Below are 17,072 nucleotides of genomic sequence, written 5' to 3'. Positions count from 1 at the left end.
AACAGCTGTTTCACACATTATATGCAGTGGCTTAAATCTTAAAATAAGCAAATGTAGTGGAGTAGTCGATGACAATTTGAGGCGTTTCTATCATGGGAATTTTTTTTTAACCAATGTTCCGTCTTGGGTGTGCTGCTCTTGAGCATCAAATTCCCAACATGAATCCTCATCATATGCAGATTCCGTTCTCCTAGTCCTAATGCTCCAGGGGTAGACACATTTATTTTACATACTTTAGTAATGCAACACAAAGTATATTGAGATATCGAGAGGCAAGTAGGAAATACATCAGAGGATAGCCTTTTTATTTTTTGCCTTAGGAATCTCGATCTCAATTTCTAAGAAAAAAAACGATACAGAAGATCCCAGATTATTAAAACTTTGCCAAGAGCACCATCTTCACAATTAATTCTAATGAGCGAAGCTGGTTTGAAAGTGAAATTGGATTTTTAAGCAAGCTATTTTTCCAAATTATGTGGGAATGTGAAATGTCTCTTTGAAGGGTCAAGAAACAGTTTTTCTAAATTAAAAAATCATCCAACTAATGAAAACTAAAATGGACGGACTACTTGCTGGCTTTCTGCTGCCAATTGCCACGCGTTGCATAGTAAGGTGCATATGAATCCTTCCCTAGAAAATATTGTAACTGGCAAGAAAATAAGTCAGTGAGTTTGCAACATTCTTCCCCAATCTTAAGTTCAAATTGTTTGTGCTCAGCGATCAACTCCTCAACCAATGCAATTATCTGAACTAATTATACAGGTTCGAATGAAGTTGAATGACTGTTAATAAAGCAAATGATGCAATATCCATTTGAGCAGTCAAACAAATAGCAAATATCCATAACCTAGAAATTACTATGCAATTAAATGGAGAAAGCAATTATCTGATATGCAATTCAGTGAAGTGCGCAGAGTTGTAACAAAAAGGTCTCCCAGCTTAGTTATAGCACGGCCAGAAGAAGAGGTGACCACAGCAACAGGCAAAGCGGTAGGTCTTAGAGGCAGGACTTATCGAGACAGATAGATGGGAGTGAGAAAGGTAGTTCCAGTGGTTAGGGTGTAGAATCGGAAAAGCTCGTCCATTGATGGTGGCACAGATAGGGGTGAGGGACTTGCAGAAAGCCCAAGTTAGCCAAGTAAAGTTTCCAGCCTTCACATCATCATTTCCAAAGGTATCAAATTGCTGTTAATAAACATGTGCACTTGGAATGGAATACCTTTGCCAGCTGGAACCAAGTATATTTTGTACCTCTGTCTGCTGTGCTCTCGCCTAACAAATTCTGGCTAAAACATGTAATCTAAGTGAAAGTTTGTTTCCCGCTGGTGCTTACAAATTCATTACACTCTGTGGGGCCATCTCTATGATGCCTCAATTGAAAAACAAGAATCTTGCATATTTATGATACAGAACATACCAATATTTCAGTTCAATGTCTTGCTCTGAGAATCAGATAAGTGAATAAATCTGTTTGACAATTACAAGGGACTAATTCTCTCAAACTAATGAGATTGCTGATTAAAGAACATTAAGTCTATTTGCTGATGGAATTGGGTCATCTCGGCTATTTTTGTTCCAGTTGCATTTGGAGATTTTTTTTCCCAAAAAATACGCTTTCATTGCAAATGCTAATGTACCTGCGGACATTGCGTGTCAAGCTTATTCTTCGTTGACAAAGGGACACACACTTTTTCACACAAATTAGTGACTATCCTTTGGGAGGGGATGGGGGAGGGAAAGAGGAAAAGGTAAGCAGGATCTCCTTGGAGCTGAACTCGCTCCAAGGTGATATGTTTGGCAATGGAATGTCAGAATCAACCAAACTCTCTGTGGCGGACTCGGTATCCACTTCACGAGCGAGGCAGGTCTGCAGTACTCCAGGAAAACGTAGACTTGAAAAGGTCATTGCAGACAGGGATTGCTCCTTGGTGGTCCTTGCTTGCCAGACAGGGCTTTCAATGGCAAACTATGCATTTTAGCTGGTTACGAGTCCAGCAGTATTCCAACTCGCATTCTGGGTTCCCCAACCCTTGGCTCTTGCCAACCTGCGCCTAAATACAAACACTAAAAATATATATCTTTTCAATCCTTTTTTGTCACGCACAGTCGTAAAACAAATTGCCGTATCTGATGCTAATTAATCTACATGGGGCTAATGTGAAAATTGTACTGAAACGATGGACGCGTATCAAAAAAAGCTGATAGTGTTTCAATGGTGTTTTCTGCTTTATTGGTGGTATTTATAGGCAGCACTTTGAAGATCACTTGGTATTGATAGTGGTTAATGACCGCTGGAATCTCGTGTCAATTTGCACTTAATTTAATGTAGTGGCAAACGTATCATCAAAATACAGTATGATCTTGTCCTTAATTTGCTCTGGTGAAAGTAGTTTCATTCCTAGTTAAATTTGGGTCACTTTTCAGCCGACTGCGCTCTTGGTCATCCTCTCCTCTTTCCCCACCCAGCACCCCACCCCCAACCCCCCACAGCTTATGCGTCCAGCCAGACTTTTAAGCACAGAAAGAGGGCACCATCACACTTTCAGCCCCTGTTGCAACCAGCACCTATTTTAAGCAGTTGCAACACTTCTTCCATTTAGACTCTTCCAAACATTTGTGGGTTGAGTCGGAAGAGAAGGAAAATCTGTTTGCAGTGAACGAGTTAAGTTTTCAGTCTACTTTTAACTTATTTTCTGTAGGTTTAACTGGCCTATGTGTAATGCATGTAGAATTTTTATGACAACATAATCAATAGTTTCCCCAGATATCCACGTGTGAGTGACAGGTTCCAAATAACTCTGCGGTCCCCGAACACAGGCTATATCAGCACTAAAGGGGCTTAATATTTTTTGTTTAAAGATTTCTGTCAACCTAAACATGTTTAATCCAACGTGCGAATCGGTACACTGTCATTTACGCGGATAGGATTTGACAGGTCTTCATTCAGCTGGGATGGCTCATATTGCTCAAACAAGTAGGTGCTCAGGAGGGCCAAAAGTAATCATAGAAAATAAAAAGGGCTCCGATTTGAATTTCAAAGCAGCAAGATATTTAAAATTTGCTCTTTGTAATGGCTGGGGGGAAAACAATAAGCCCAGTACGCTGTAATGTCGCAAGCTCCTCCAGTCAATCTAAGACGTATGGACAAGCAAAAATCGATAAATTCTCATTTCGCAGCAAAGGGCAGAAATAAAACAAAGTTGCATGGGACGGCCTGTGCGTGCACAGAAGCAAAAAAGAGCGAGTTAATAAACAGGCAACCAGGGAACTTCGAGACTGAATGCAATAAAATTGCTGCTGTCTCACTCTTGAAGGTCAGCTTGGTTCAGCTAGCAGCATTCTCACCTCTGGGTTATAAGATTGTGGGTTCAAGCTGCATATCGGGACTTGAGCTCTTCGTCTACGATGACACTTCAGCACATTACTGGGGGAGTGCTGCGTTGTTGGGAGGTCCTGTTAACTTGTTTCCGTAGCCATTAAAGTTCTATATTGGTGCGCTGCCAATAATCCTCAGTTAAATTGATCTTTCACCACATGACCGACTGTGTGATTCCAAGTCCCGACGTGGGGCTTGAACCCACAACCTTCTGATTCAGAAACGAGAGTGCTACCACTGAGCCGGGCTGACACAGGGAGCCCAGTTAACCTTGTGTGAATCTCGCTTTGCACAAAACAGCTACCATGTTTGCTTAAAATATATGGCTGCTACTGTTGAGAGCGTTACCAATGAAACATTTTGAAACGTTTCACCATTATAAGTGCCACGTGAAATGGAGGGAATATTTATAGAACTGGGCAAGCCATTATAACACGCTTCACAATAGTGGAAGTCCACTCATAGAGCGGGAGTCCTGTGGATCTGCGGGTACTGGAAATGCGGTACGCTTATGCTGTGATCGTCCATTTCTGAATGCGATGTACAGGGTGCAGGAAGCCTATCAGCTGTAATTACTTTAATAATAATAATAATCTTTTGTTTGATATAGCGCCTTATCACGTCGTTGAGACGTCTCAAAGCGCTTCACAGAATACACTGTAAAGCGGATTGACTGTGTATTTGGGGGCGAAACGTGGGAGCCAATTACGCACGGCAGTGTCCCACAAGCAGTCGTGGATTGCTACAGTGTCCCACAAGCAGCTACAGTGGAGTCCTGTAGTCCTGTAGCTCAGTGGTTAGAGCACTCGCTTTGCAAGTGAGAGACCTGAGTTCAATTCCAGGCAGAGGGCGAAACCTCGGGCAAGTTTCCTTACTCCACACAGAGCCTAATAATAATCCTCCAAAACCCAAAACAATAATAAAATTGGCCATTTTCAATCCACGACTGTTTGTGGGACATTGCTGTGCGCAATTGGCTGCCGCGTTCGCCCACAAATATACAGTCAATTCACTTTACAGTATATTCTGTGAAGCGCTTTGGGACGTCCTCCCGACGTGAAAAGCGCTATATCAAATGCAAGGATTATTATTATTATTATTATTGAGCGACCATATTTTTTTTTGACGGATTATTACTCCCAGAAAGCACGAACGTTTCGAGCGGTAAAAACGCTCTCACTAGCCGTTGCAGGACACCTGCCCGCGACCTGCGTACACCTTGCCCGTTTGCATTGGAAGCCGGAGGGAACAACCTGGAATCGTGACTCGTGGCCAGTTTCTTTTAATAGTTTTAATGCGAGGTCTAATTTTACGGACCCCAAACACTGCGTTATAACAGGGTCTCATTTTAAAATAATAATAATGCCATTATTATTAACTTGTAGAGTAAAATGAAGGCGTGAGAGAGAAAGGATAACAATTGTAAAGTATCTCCAGCTCTCTCGGACATTTTCTGGCAGCTGGTTATACGACAATGAGCAGCAGACTACAAGCTGGTTACCTGTCCATTCGCTTGATAAGCAAGCGATTGCTGACAGACAGAAGAATCCTGAACAGAGAGACACGGGGAACCACAACCATTGCTGTTACAAAAGGGTGCGTGTGTCTTGTGGGTGATACTATAGCTTAAAGCTATGGCTCGGAATCGCGCTCCCCCACTGTCAAGTCCTCTGGGACACTACCCTGCGTGAGGGGCAATATATAAATGCAAGTTATTGTTGTAAAGAGAGAGACGGATTAAAGGGCCTTTCATTCTTTTGCGCTCCAGGAGGAAAATCACGGGAGAAACTTCCCTTTCAGATTGGCACCTCTGTGCTCTCCCTCCCCAGTTAAACTTGAACTCGTACCATGGGTAAACAGCAATATCAGAGCGAGTGCAGTATGTGGAAGATGGTTTATTTGACTAAATTGATGTGTGCACCTGAAACAGAGGTGATTACTTAACACTGTTTCATTTGTAACTTTTTTGCTGAAAACAATGTTTTTTTATATATGGATCTTAGTTAAAAAAAAGTCACCTATTGATTACTTCTGATGTGGCTCAGCATGAAACTCAGTCAAAAGGACAGTCTTCAATGCCTCGAAAAACATACTGAGAATTAGTGTTAATTGTATGAAATTGTGGAAAGGCACAATCAGCCTGAGGGTGTCGTGTCTGAAACAATAGTTTTCCTGACCTTCTTGCTTGATCAATTTCAAAATTACCAAAAACGACAACATCTTCTATTAAAATGATGGATGAGCCAAATGAAGAATGTAATAAATAGGTTGTAAACACTTTGTCCCCCTTAGGAAGCATTTTTTTTTAATACGTCTCAATGTGCAATTCTGCCCTGTAGCCTTGTAACAAACCCATATTTAAAACCATTTAGTCAGACGTTTCTGAAAGGTTGTTTAATCTCATTGTTTTATGATGAGATTTGATAGATTTAACACATCAGCACTGGCTTGTAAAAATGTATAGCATTCCAGTCTGGCATTTTTCTCTAGGATTAGGCTTCATTATCCACAAAGTGCTATTTTACACAAAGTGCCTTCCTCACTAATCATTTTATTTAATCTAAAATAATTCTCTTCACTAAGACAATTCAGCCCACTCCATAAATCTTTGGACTGACCTGTTCTAAGACTCTTTTATGAACTTCCTATTCTTACAGTGGCTTCCTTGAGCTATCTCAAAAGCATTGTTGGAGGTGCTGGCTTCCAGATGAGACATTAAACTGAGTTTCTGTCTGCCTGTTCAGGTGGACATTAAAAGATCTCATGGTATTATATGAAAAGAGAAGGGAGTTTCTCCCGCTGTCCTGGCCAACAATACCCCAAATGTCACAGGCGGCATTCCTTAGGGCTCCAGCCTTGGTCTTCTCCTTTTGAATATCTACATGCTCCCACTCGGCAATGTCATTTACAAACACGGGGTTAAATTCCACATGTATGCGAATGATACCCAACTCGATCTATCTGCCTCCATCCTTAATTGCAGGTCGACTGCTCTTCTGACTGATTGTCTGTCGGACATCAAATCCTGGATGAGCTCTAATTTTGTCCAGTTGAATGTCGACAGACAGAGGCTCTCCTGCTTGGCTCAAGACAGCAACTTCTCACCACAGGTGCTGACAGCATCAAACTACTTGGATGTATAGTTCGGGTCTGATGAGAGGTAGTGGACCTGAAATGTTGACTCACTTTGCTTTCTCCATAAATGTTGCCTGATCTGCTGAGCGTTCCCAATGACTTCTGTTTTTGTTTCAGATTTCCAGCATCTGCAGTATTTTGTGTTTTGGATGTATACTCTGTCTGTGTCAGACCTTGGTGGCTTGTTCTATCCTCAACTGTCATTCATACCTCATATTCATGCTCCGTCCCGCTCAACTTTCCCTCACTTCTGTAACATAGAACTCCACCACTAACTCTCCCCTCAGGCCATCGAGACACGCATTCATCATGTCCAGGCTAGATTACACGACCTCTCTTGACAACCAGATTACCTGACTCTTCCCTTCACAAACTGCAGTTTATCCAGAACTCTGTAGTTTGGGTCCTTTCCCACACAATTGTTGGAACCTATCACCCACCCCCACCCCCCCATCCTGGCTCCACTTGCATCCCAACCCCAGCGGATCGAGATCCTTATCCTAAGCTTTAAATTCCTCCATTATCTTACATTTGTGACCTCCTCAAACCCTGCCTCCGCTTCGTGGGCACCCGCCTGCTTCATGTTCCCTGCCCGCCACACCATGGTGGTCTAGCTTTCAGTGTATCTGTCCCCACTCTCTGGAACTCCAACCCAGATTCCCTTTGACTTGCCCTTTCTCTCACTTCCTTTAAGGTCCACCTCAAGACCTTTCTCTTTGACTGTGCTTTCTGTCCCCACCTCCCCATCCCCAGCGTAGGTGCAAACCCTGGACTGTACAATGCCTTGGGATGGCCTCCCGACATGAAAAGTGCTTATATAAGTGCAAATCTGCATCATAATTTGGTTCTTATAATATTGGTCATTCATTTCATGGCTGTTCATGGGACATTGCTGTACCAAATTGATTGCCTATAAAATACACTCTACAGTAGATCCTTTGAAGTGAACGGAGATGTCTTGATGATGTGTTAAGTGAAGCACAATATCAACTACGGGGATTATTGTATATTATTCTAAATTCCTAATATTTTTTGCATGTAAAATGGTGATGCCACCCAAACAATCTTGAGGCCTGTAGCCTACATTCATAATGGATGTCTTCTCTAACTGACAAGACAATTATTTTCTGAAGACAAAGGTTTACACGTGAACTGATGCTGGATTTTTAAAAAAACGAAATATCTTCTAACTTCCTTAAAATTCTCACAAAGTTTGAGCCGTAAGAGACTGGAAATTCTTCGAGGTAAAGTGAACATTAGGCTGACATTTACTTGTACTGCAACTTAGTCAGCATTCTGTCACCCAAGAGCATTATCTAATCTTCCTGACGAGCAGAAATAAATGGCTCCCACCTCATAGACTGGCCAGTTTTCTCTATAGTGTAATCATTTACTTTATTTACATAAATTACCATTACTGGACACCATTTAAATTACTTACCCTTTAGCTGCTTTTTGCACTTCCACACATTAACTGAATCCATTTCATACGGTTGGCATTTTGCATTTTTTCTGCGGGTTATCCTGATACCCGAAATTGCCCTTTGCCATTTCATAAACTTAACATTTCCTGACATCATAACAGTCGGAAATGCAGAATCCTCACCCCTGTGAAGGACGTGGATTAACAGAATTAACAACGAGGGTAAAACAATGAATCCACACGATATGGAGGATCTTTCACCAGCTGGGGTAGTTCGAGTAACTTGCTCAATAATTTTGCACAGAAGAGAGATATGCCGAGTGTGGGCTTTTTCTAACGTCCATACATGCATGAGGATGAAAACTAGCTGATGGCGTATAAAGTCGTGACAGGAAGTAATAGAGATTTGTGTACAAGCTCAATCCATTGCCACTGCAGAAGGAAATCAAGTTGATGGCACCACAGGCAGGAGTCCAACTACGTGGCAGGCATCTTGCATTCAGTTTAATGCGGTGATGAAAAAAGCTGGACTCACTGATAGTTAAATTCTTAAGCTTTCTTTTTGAGTGTACCTTTATTAGGTAGAAGGTACCTTACTCATAAGCCTTGCTTCTGTAGAATGTCTTATTTAACTACCACTTGAGTAGATTGATGTTCATACACTTTCATAAATAAAAACAATAATAATCCTTCCTTTTTGATAAAGCTCCTTATCGCATCGTTGAGATGTTGCAAAGTGCTTCACAGAACATACTGTAACATCAATGAAAATGTCTTCTAAAAGATGCCTTTTAATGAGATTTATATGTAGTATTGTCTGTATTTAGAATAATCGTACTTTGATCAAACTACAGGTAAAGATTCTTAAGCCATAAGACATAATTGTGTTAACTTGCTTTGAAACAATACTTGCTGATAAACTTGACAAACGTTCAACTGATGTAGAGCAGCATTTCTACAAAGCGGAGTTAGAGTAGCTCATTTTTGTACCCTGTCCCAGTTATCGCTCAGTAGGAATTCAACATGAATTGAAAATATTTCATGTAATATGTTCCAATTGTTGCCAACTGAAAACCAGTTTTCGGCTGAACAGCTTTGCTGTAAATCTCTATGGTACTTTCGGTGGACTGACCAGGAATCCTGTATTGGTATAGCGTGTGATGTAATTCATGCAGCATCTGTTTGTTTGGACTGAGCTGGAAATCATTGAATAGAGCATTACATAATTAATAAAAAAAATGAAAAAATAATTTGTTCACTCATTGCATAACTGTTTGTGGAGGACAGTGCTACAGTGCTGTGTGCAATTGGCTCTCATGTTTCACCCACAAGTTATACAGTCAATTCACTTCACAGTATATTCTGTGAAGCGCTTTGAGACATCTCAATGACGTGCTAAGTCGTCATATCAAATGCAAGGATTATTATTATTATCATCATCATCTCCATCCTCTTTCTATCTTTATATAATAGTTCCATACTGAAAAGTATGGGTGAGTCTTACCAACATTTTTCACGTACTTTATTTTCCAACAGTGGGCAGATAGTTACATTTCTAAACTACTTACCTGCCATGCTCCACACACGTGCTAGAAAAAGATATTGTTTTGATAAAATATGTTTCATTGTCGGAGGGAATATATCAAATCCGAATCATAATGAAGGAATCTCTAAAATAGGCTTGATGGGTGAATCATCACAAAAGAAAATATTGCAAGGATGGAGTTGAGAATTACTTTAGTGCTAGTTTCACCTTCTTGATGTGGCTGCCATGGCAATTAACAATTCCCTTTTATTTACACACTTACGATCTCGTTAATCAGATCTGCAATAGAGATATGTTCAACATTGTACAAAATTGAACCCAGGCATGAGATTTTAGGTATATCCATGAAATCCGTTACCTTGTTTGCAAGCACCATTTTGACATACGGGGTCAATGCGAGTGAAAGTGTTGCCCAAAGGCAACAGTACTGCCCTGGAGGCAACATATAGCTTACCAATACTTTCCCTGCCATTCAGCAGATCCACTTAATCGCCACCTTGCAATGCTAATATGAGTTGAGAGTCATGGGCTTTCGTCTCTGGGACCAGAGATGGAATCCTACACTGACAAAATGAACGTCTCCTCTCTGCCAGCTGCTTTGCGATACAAACCTTAGTAATCTCAACCCAGTTCTCAACGAGCACAGATCTCCGTGCCCAAAATGGTCCCAGGTCTGCGTTAAATTAGTGATCTCAGCAAGCGAGGCAGGGGAATCTTTTTTGAAGATGGAGATGAGGCATGGCTGACATTGAGCCATGCTGTGTGAGAGGAATCAATGTTGATACTGAGTGCCAAGAGCAGAAACAGTTTCATGGCATCAACATACATTTTTGATGTTGCACGTACATTTACGCTCAAAAAATACAATAACAATTCCAAGTAGCTGTGAAAGATAGAAATGAGTGGATCCAAATGACCAACTCCAAATGACTAGCAATTTTGCAGACACAGTAAGTTTCCCATTTGATGGTGGTCAACAAGTGAAACCATTAACTCTCAGGTTGATCTGCTAGAATGTGCTCAAGCTTGTTCTCCAGGATAAAACCAACTGCTCAAAATAATAATAGTAATCCTTGCATTTGGTATAATCCTGCCTTCCCCACTTCAAAACCTAACTGCATAGTTTTGGGATGTATTCGTTGGAAGTTGCTAAGTCCCGAGGAAAGTTTGGACAATTGGGTTTACTTTTAATAATATCAACCATTGACACCAGTTTCTTTGGAATAGGTCCGATCAGCAGGCCAGGGTGAGAAAGCAAAGCGGGTCTGCCTTTTAGGCTCAAAGTTTGGTAATCGCTGGTAAATCATTTCTCAATTAGATTGTTTTTTAAAGGCGAGACTCATACTGTATGAATAGTACAGTATCCTTTGTGTGGCAGTGCACAACAGCTAAATAATGTACTTCACTAAAACTGATGAATCTTAGCACTTTCCATTTTCTCTCAGTGCAGTGTATTACATATACACATCCATGCTGCCCTTCAATAGTTTCTGAAATGCAAGCCACTTCCTGAGCAAACTTAAACACTAGAAGTTTAGTAACACTAACCTGTCGCTCCTCACATTGATTTGCCTCCGATTGGAACCTGAATTATTCAAATTTTACATGACTTTTGATAGCCTGAATTCAGTTAGTTTNAAAAAAAAACTTTCTTTTTCTTTTAAATTGTTGTTCATTATACTGGATACAGCGACAGATAAGATAAACATTTAAATGGCAGTTTGCATATGCTGCTCTAATTCTGTCTTGAACCATCCTGACAGTACTTTTACTTTTGACAACCCTGCGTTTAGTTTGTTTTTTAAAAAGAAGTCAGCCTGAAATTTCTGCAGCTCAATAAAGCTATTTTCCAACTTGCAATGGCTTAATGACAGCTCATTTCTGCAAACCACTGAAGCAGCTATTCCACCTGAAAATGTTGGATCGTTAGGCCACAATGGTATTAAGCAGCACACTGCACATTCCTGAACCATAGATTTTCGGTTGGTGTTCACTGTACCAATCATTCATTATGACTCAAGTGATGTAATGTCAATATGCTATTGTTTGTGACAGGGCTGTATATTGCTAGCAAATTGCTCATATTTATGAACCACAATTTTGATCTGGGTTGCAAAGTAATTTGCGATAGACTGGCATAGGGCAAAGAACATTTTCAACTTCTCGAATGCACTTTAGGAGACGTTTCAGAAAACAACAGTCGAAGGAAGGTTCTATGCATTGAAGATGAGATAAAGCAGGCTCCGGCCTTCTGCATGTCCCTCGTGCCCTCCGTTTCTACTATCTGTGGCCACGCTGTCAGCCACTACACCTCAAATCTCTGGAACACTCTTCCTCTATCCTTCCATCTTCAAGTTGTGCCTGATGACCTTCTTATTCGACCGTGCCAACAGTCACCCCCCCCTCTCCCAGCTTGGTGTGGTGCTCCGCCACTGTCAAGCGCTCTGGGACTCTACCCTGCGTCTGGGGTGCTATATAACAAGGTGTTGTTTACGTAAGAAAACCTTGTCTGTAAAAGTAAAATATACCATTGTTTCTCCTCATTATAGATTATAACAGGTTGGCAGCAAAAAATCAATCATGGGAGAGCAAGCAGTGGTAGACCACTGTCCTCCTGTTAACTTGGATTGGATTTGGAATCAAACTTGGACTAATCATTCAAACCTCAATACCCTCACTGGGCAAACCGCACAATTTCTTGCCAAGATTACCAGCAATAACATTTCATATGACCACAACAGTTGTATAAGTACTTGCGGGTTTGTTTGAATAATGTGGTGGAAAAAGGTCTGCAGAATAGCCAATTGGCCATAGTTTTCCTTTCCCACAGAAACATACTGTCTAATTATGAAATTAAGAAGCCTACATCGAGAATATCGTCTACAATACCAACTTACATTGATATTGCGCCTTTCACACCAGGTATATGTCTCAAAATACAGTGTCAGTTTGGCTCAGTTCAAAGAATTCTCCCTGCCGAGTCCGAAGATTTTGAGTTCAAGCTCCACTTTTGGGACTTTGAGTTCATAAACTAGGCTAACACTCCGGTGCAGTAATGGGGGAGGGAGCACTGCATTGTTGGTGGTGCCATCTTTTAGATAAAACGTTAAACCAAGGTCTCGCTTATCTGTTCAGGGGGACGTAAAAGATCCAATGGCACAATTCAAAAAGAGAATGGAGGTTCTCCCAATGTCCAGGCCAACAATTCCCCACATAAAATTGGTCATTCACTTCATGGCTGCTTGTATTTTACTCAAAAATACGTGCAACTGTCACTACATTTTACAGTAAACTTTGAAGTACATTGAGATGACTCGATGATGTGGTCAAATGCAACGATTATAATGTCTTGCCCTGAGCAAAGCAAAAGGAGAGGCAACAGGAAGCTACAGCAGAGGTATGCTAGATCTACTCTATAAAAATCAAGGATTAGGAATACACTTAATGCTGAAAAAAGAGTAGGCAGGGATTTTTTTAAAAATAAATTCAGATAATTCAGATATTGCATTCATCAAATACTGCTTTAGTAAAGTTCTTGAAGCAAAGCATTACATGATTTTAATAAATCGCATTTTTGAAAGGATAAAATAAGATAGTAGCATTTTACATAAAACCCTGAAGGATAAAATAGATTAGCCTTTTTGCTGAGAGACAATTATGGATTCTCTCCACAGGTTACTCACACATTTTGGGGTGGGGGGAGGAGGAGATGGCTATCGTATGATCCAAAACATTTAAATTTAAAAGTTCTGCCTGCGTTGCATGCCAACACAAAGGAAAACCTTGCACAGACTGTTTAAAATAGGTCTCTGATGGGCTATTATGTAGAGGTGAAGAGACTCTGAGATGAGAAGTAGTGTTTTTAAGCAATCTTCCTTTGCCAGCTGCTGGACCTACTGCTTTAAGTCAGGCTCCAACAACAGCAACTTGCATTTATACAGCCCTCCTCACTCAGGTTAGCATACCAGAGCGTTTAAGCTTGGCTTGGTCATGTAGCGGGAATGATGATTTAATGAAAGAATATAAAGCAGGTGGAAGTGAGATAATTTAGTATTTAGCAACGTAAGAGGAAGCTTCACATGAGGGAGAAGGGAGTAGAAGGATATGAGTAGGAGTAAGGAGCGGAGGGAGACTTGTGTGGAATATAAACACTGGCATAGACTGGTTGGGCCGAATAGCCTGTTTCTGTGCTATGGAAGTATCAAGTATGTAATTGCTGCAGTGGATTAATTACCTGGCTCTGGGCACTGAGAGCATACATCTTATTCACACAAAAACAGCGTCCTGATGCACGACCCTGTCTAGTGAGGATTATTTGGACAATGTTCGTATCAAGAATGATCTTTCAATATTTCTATATAAAGTAATGACAAGTTGACATCAGTGAGCATGTGGAAAACGGTGGGTTAGAAAGTGTCTTAGCACATTAGAACACAAACATATTCTACCATCACGTAGTGGCAAAGTACCTCTGTTCCACAGCTTTGCTGAACTCATGGACGAGTATGCTCACCACTGAATTACCTGGTTTTGCAATTTCAGTTTGGTTTGAATCACGCAGAGCTTTGTGAAGCAATTGTGGAGAATGGCAATTAAATTTGGAAATGGCTGGTGGAAACGTACAACAACAACAAACAACAAAAATTACATTCACCTCGGGAGGACGTTCCAAGGCGCTGGACAATCTGTGTTTCGGAATCGGGGAGGATGGAGGGCAGGTGGGGAAGGTGGGTGATTGAAGGCATGGTCGAAGAGGAGGGTCTTGAGATGGGTCTTGAAGGAGGTAAGAGAGGGGGCGAGGTGAAGGGACTGTGGGATGAAGTTCCAGAGGGTGGGGGCAGAGTGGCTGAAGGCCCACCCGCCAATGGTGGGGTGGGCGAGGCGGAGGACTTGAAGCAGGCTGGAGCCCACTGAGCGGAGGGAGCGGACAGGATGGTATGAGGTTAGGAAGTCAGAGGTAGGGTGAGCAAGACCACGCAGAGCTTTGAATGTGAGGACCAGGATTTTGAACTGTATCCTCTGTGTGATGGGAAGCCAGCGGAGTCAGGCGAGGATGGGGATAATAGGGTCGTGGAGCCTGGTGCAGGAGAGGACATGGACTGCAGGGTTTTGGATGACCTGTAACCTATGGAGGGAGGAGTTGGGGAAGCCAACAAGCAGGGAGTTCGCATAGTCAAGCCTGGATGTTATGAATGCGTGTATGAGAGTCTCGGCTGCTTGCGGTGTGAGACAGTGGTGGAGCCGGGCGATGTTGCAGAGGTGGAGGAAAATGTATTAAGCATTGGAAGATACAGTAGAACCCCATTACAAGGCAAACTTTATAAAGGTGGCTCGTTTTCAAGGTAGATAACCTGTGTACCCAGGTGCTTGTGGGAAGCTGGACAACTCTCTGTACACATGCCCAGTGAATACGATAGTATAACAGGGTTCTATTGCAGTCAGTCCCATTAAGTGGCTGGTTGCTGGGAAAGTAAAAGAATATTTTTATTGTTCTCTGCTACAGCCTGCACCTTGTTGCTCAACGTAAACAAAATAAAAGCTGCAAGCAAGCGTAGACGACATTTCTTGAAGGAAAGTGCAAAATGTTCAAAAGGGCATTCGATTTGGTTTGAATTTCACTCTAGTCTTACAAAGCATTTATGCAGACTGACAAAAAGAGTCCCGTAATAGCTTGTAAATATTGGAAGGCAGGTATTATGTGATACTGTAATAATAGATAATTGTATGCCTCTTAAGAGTTTTATGGTTGCTTTTACTAAAGCAAACAATCTAGATAATTATTTGGGGAGGACAAGTTTGCAGGGCTATGGGGAGAGCGTGGGGGAGTGGGATTGATTTGGATAGCTCTTTTAAAAGAGCCGGCACAGACACAATGGGCCGATTAGTCTCCTTCTGTGCTGTATAATTCTATGATTCTATGAATCTGTATTTTGAAGATATATATAAAGTCTGCTGGCACAGTTCCAATAGCGATCAATATGATACAGCAATCAATATGGGCAACCACAATCAAAGGAAGAACCCCTGATGATTTCATTCATCGTTGAAGTAACAGTGATTTGCTGGGCAGTTGGAAATGGGCTTTTTCTTTACTTGTGTGGCTCCTATTAATTGAAGCTGCACATTTTCAGAATTACTTAAACCCGCTTTGACTACTGACCGACAATGTTTTTAAGCCAAAGCTTCTGATCCTGATACGAGAAGATAGACCAGCAAAGCAGGATTATCAATTGACTTACAGTGCGTTTAGCATTTGTTCGTTCCTCTTCAGTCAGCGCTCTCTCCCGCAATACCGTTTTCACAAGACTGTCATTCGCGGTAGCCCGTTCACGCTCCATAATCTTGCCGATCTCATCGTGAACAAATTGTTTATTCTGATCGAGTCTGTATTTCAGAAGAAGAAAAAAATCTCATTCTTAACAGGATCGTAAAAATATATTTACCAAACAGTCATATTTAATCACATTCAGCCCAATCTTTGCTGTTTTCTGATCTCAGCTAAGGATACACTGGGTACTCACAAGTAGACCTCAGCTTCCCAGAGCTATTGGAGGGAGGACAAGAAACATTACAGAAACACTTCCTGCTTCTATTCCCTAACCAGTAACCTCCATTTGGGCGAGTGTGGGTGCTGATATTGGACAAGGCTACAAGCACTCATCGAGCAAACAATTTCATTCATTAACAGTGATTGCCTGAATATGGCAGTGAATACCATACACCAGCTGGTATGTATGGGCGGGGAGAAAGAGAAGAGGAACATGATCCTCGTACGAGCCACTACCTTTGGGACAAATAATAATAATCCTCGCATTTGATACAGCGCCTTATCACGTTGTTGAGACGCCTCAAAGCACCTGACAGAATATATTGCAAAGTGAATTGACTCTGTGGGCGAAACGTGGCTAAAAAAAGTGGGATTTTTTTTAAAAAAATAGGAGAATGCTTCTTTGAACAACAAGAAAATGTGCTCAGTAAAAAAAAAATGTGCAATCGTCACAATAGAAATAATTTGTGGAAATGGGAGAATATTTTGCTGAAGAATATTTTGTTTTTGTCACAGCCTCCCAGTGGGCCAGATTGTGTGGTTAGCTACAACAGATCCATAATTGGATTAGCAGATGGAGACACTTATGCCCAGTGTATTATTGCTGGAAGGGAAACGGTATTGAAAACGATTAGGAGCGGGAAACCTGATTTAGACTTTCTGCTCTTAATCGCATTGACTGGGGCCTGAGGAGAGCTTTGCACCTGTTGAGCTGACTCTTCAAAAACAGATCCTGTGGCACCATTTCACAGAGCAGGATTTTTCCTGATGTTCTGACCAATATCCCTCCTTCATCCAAATTAAACAAAAAGATGCTAAACTGCTCATTCGTCTCTTTGTCGTCTGTGGGACTCTGGATCTGCAGATAGGCTGTCGTGTTTGCTGGAATAAGACGAGTCATTGCACATCAAAGTAGCAGTATGTGAACATTCCTTTTAATAAGAAATGTTTAATGTGAATAATTCCTTTTAAGTATATCAAATGCAAGTTTTATAAGGCTTAAATTCAGAAAAACTAAAGCAAATAAGTCCTTTACGATGATGTA

At 41.3% G+C, this 17,072-nt stretch overlaps 1 protein-coding gene across 2 annotated transcripts in view; it reads right to left on the bottom strand.

Moving 5' to 3' along the window:
- Window positions 1–17,072, bottom strand: part of chchd3a (coiled-coil-helix-coiled-coil-helix domain containing 3a) — a 142,793-nt gene that overhangs the window by 72,158 nt on the left and 53,563 nt on the right. For both annotated transcript variants that reach the window (XM_007890831.2, NM_001293016.1), the window contains 1 exon segment: window positions 15,720–15,864. In XM_007890831.2, the coding sequence (XP_007889022.2) occupies window positions 15,720–15,864 (145 nt within the window).

Source organism: Callorhinchus milii, unplaced genomic scaffold (genome assembly GCF_018977255.1).
Source record: "Callorhinchus milii isolate IMCB2004 unplaced genomic scaffold, IMCB_Cmil_1.0 Scaffold5, whole genome shotgun sequence".
Lineage (NCBI taxonomy): Eukaryota > Metazoa > Chordata > Chondrichthyes > Chimaeriformes > Callorhinchidae > Callorhinchus > Callorhinchus milii.
This window is presented reverse-complemented; position numbering and strand designations above follow the sequence as displayed.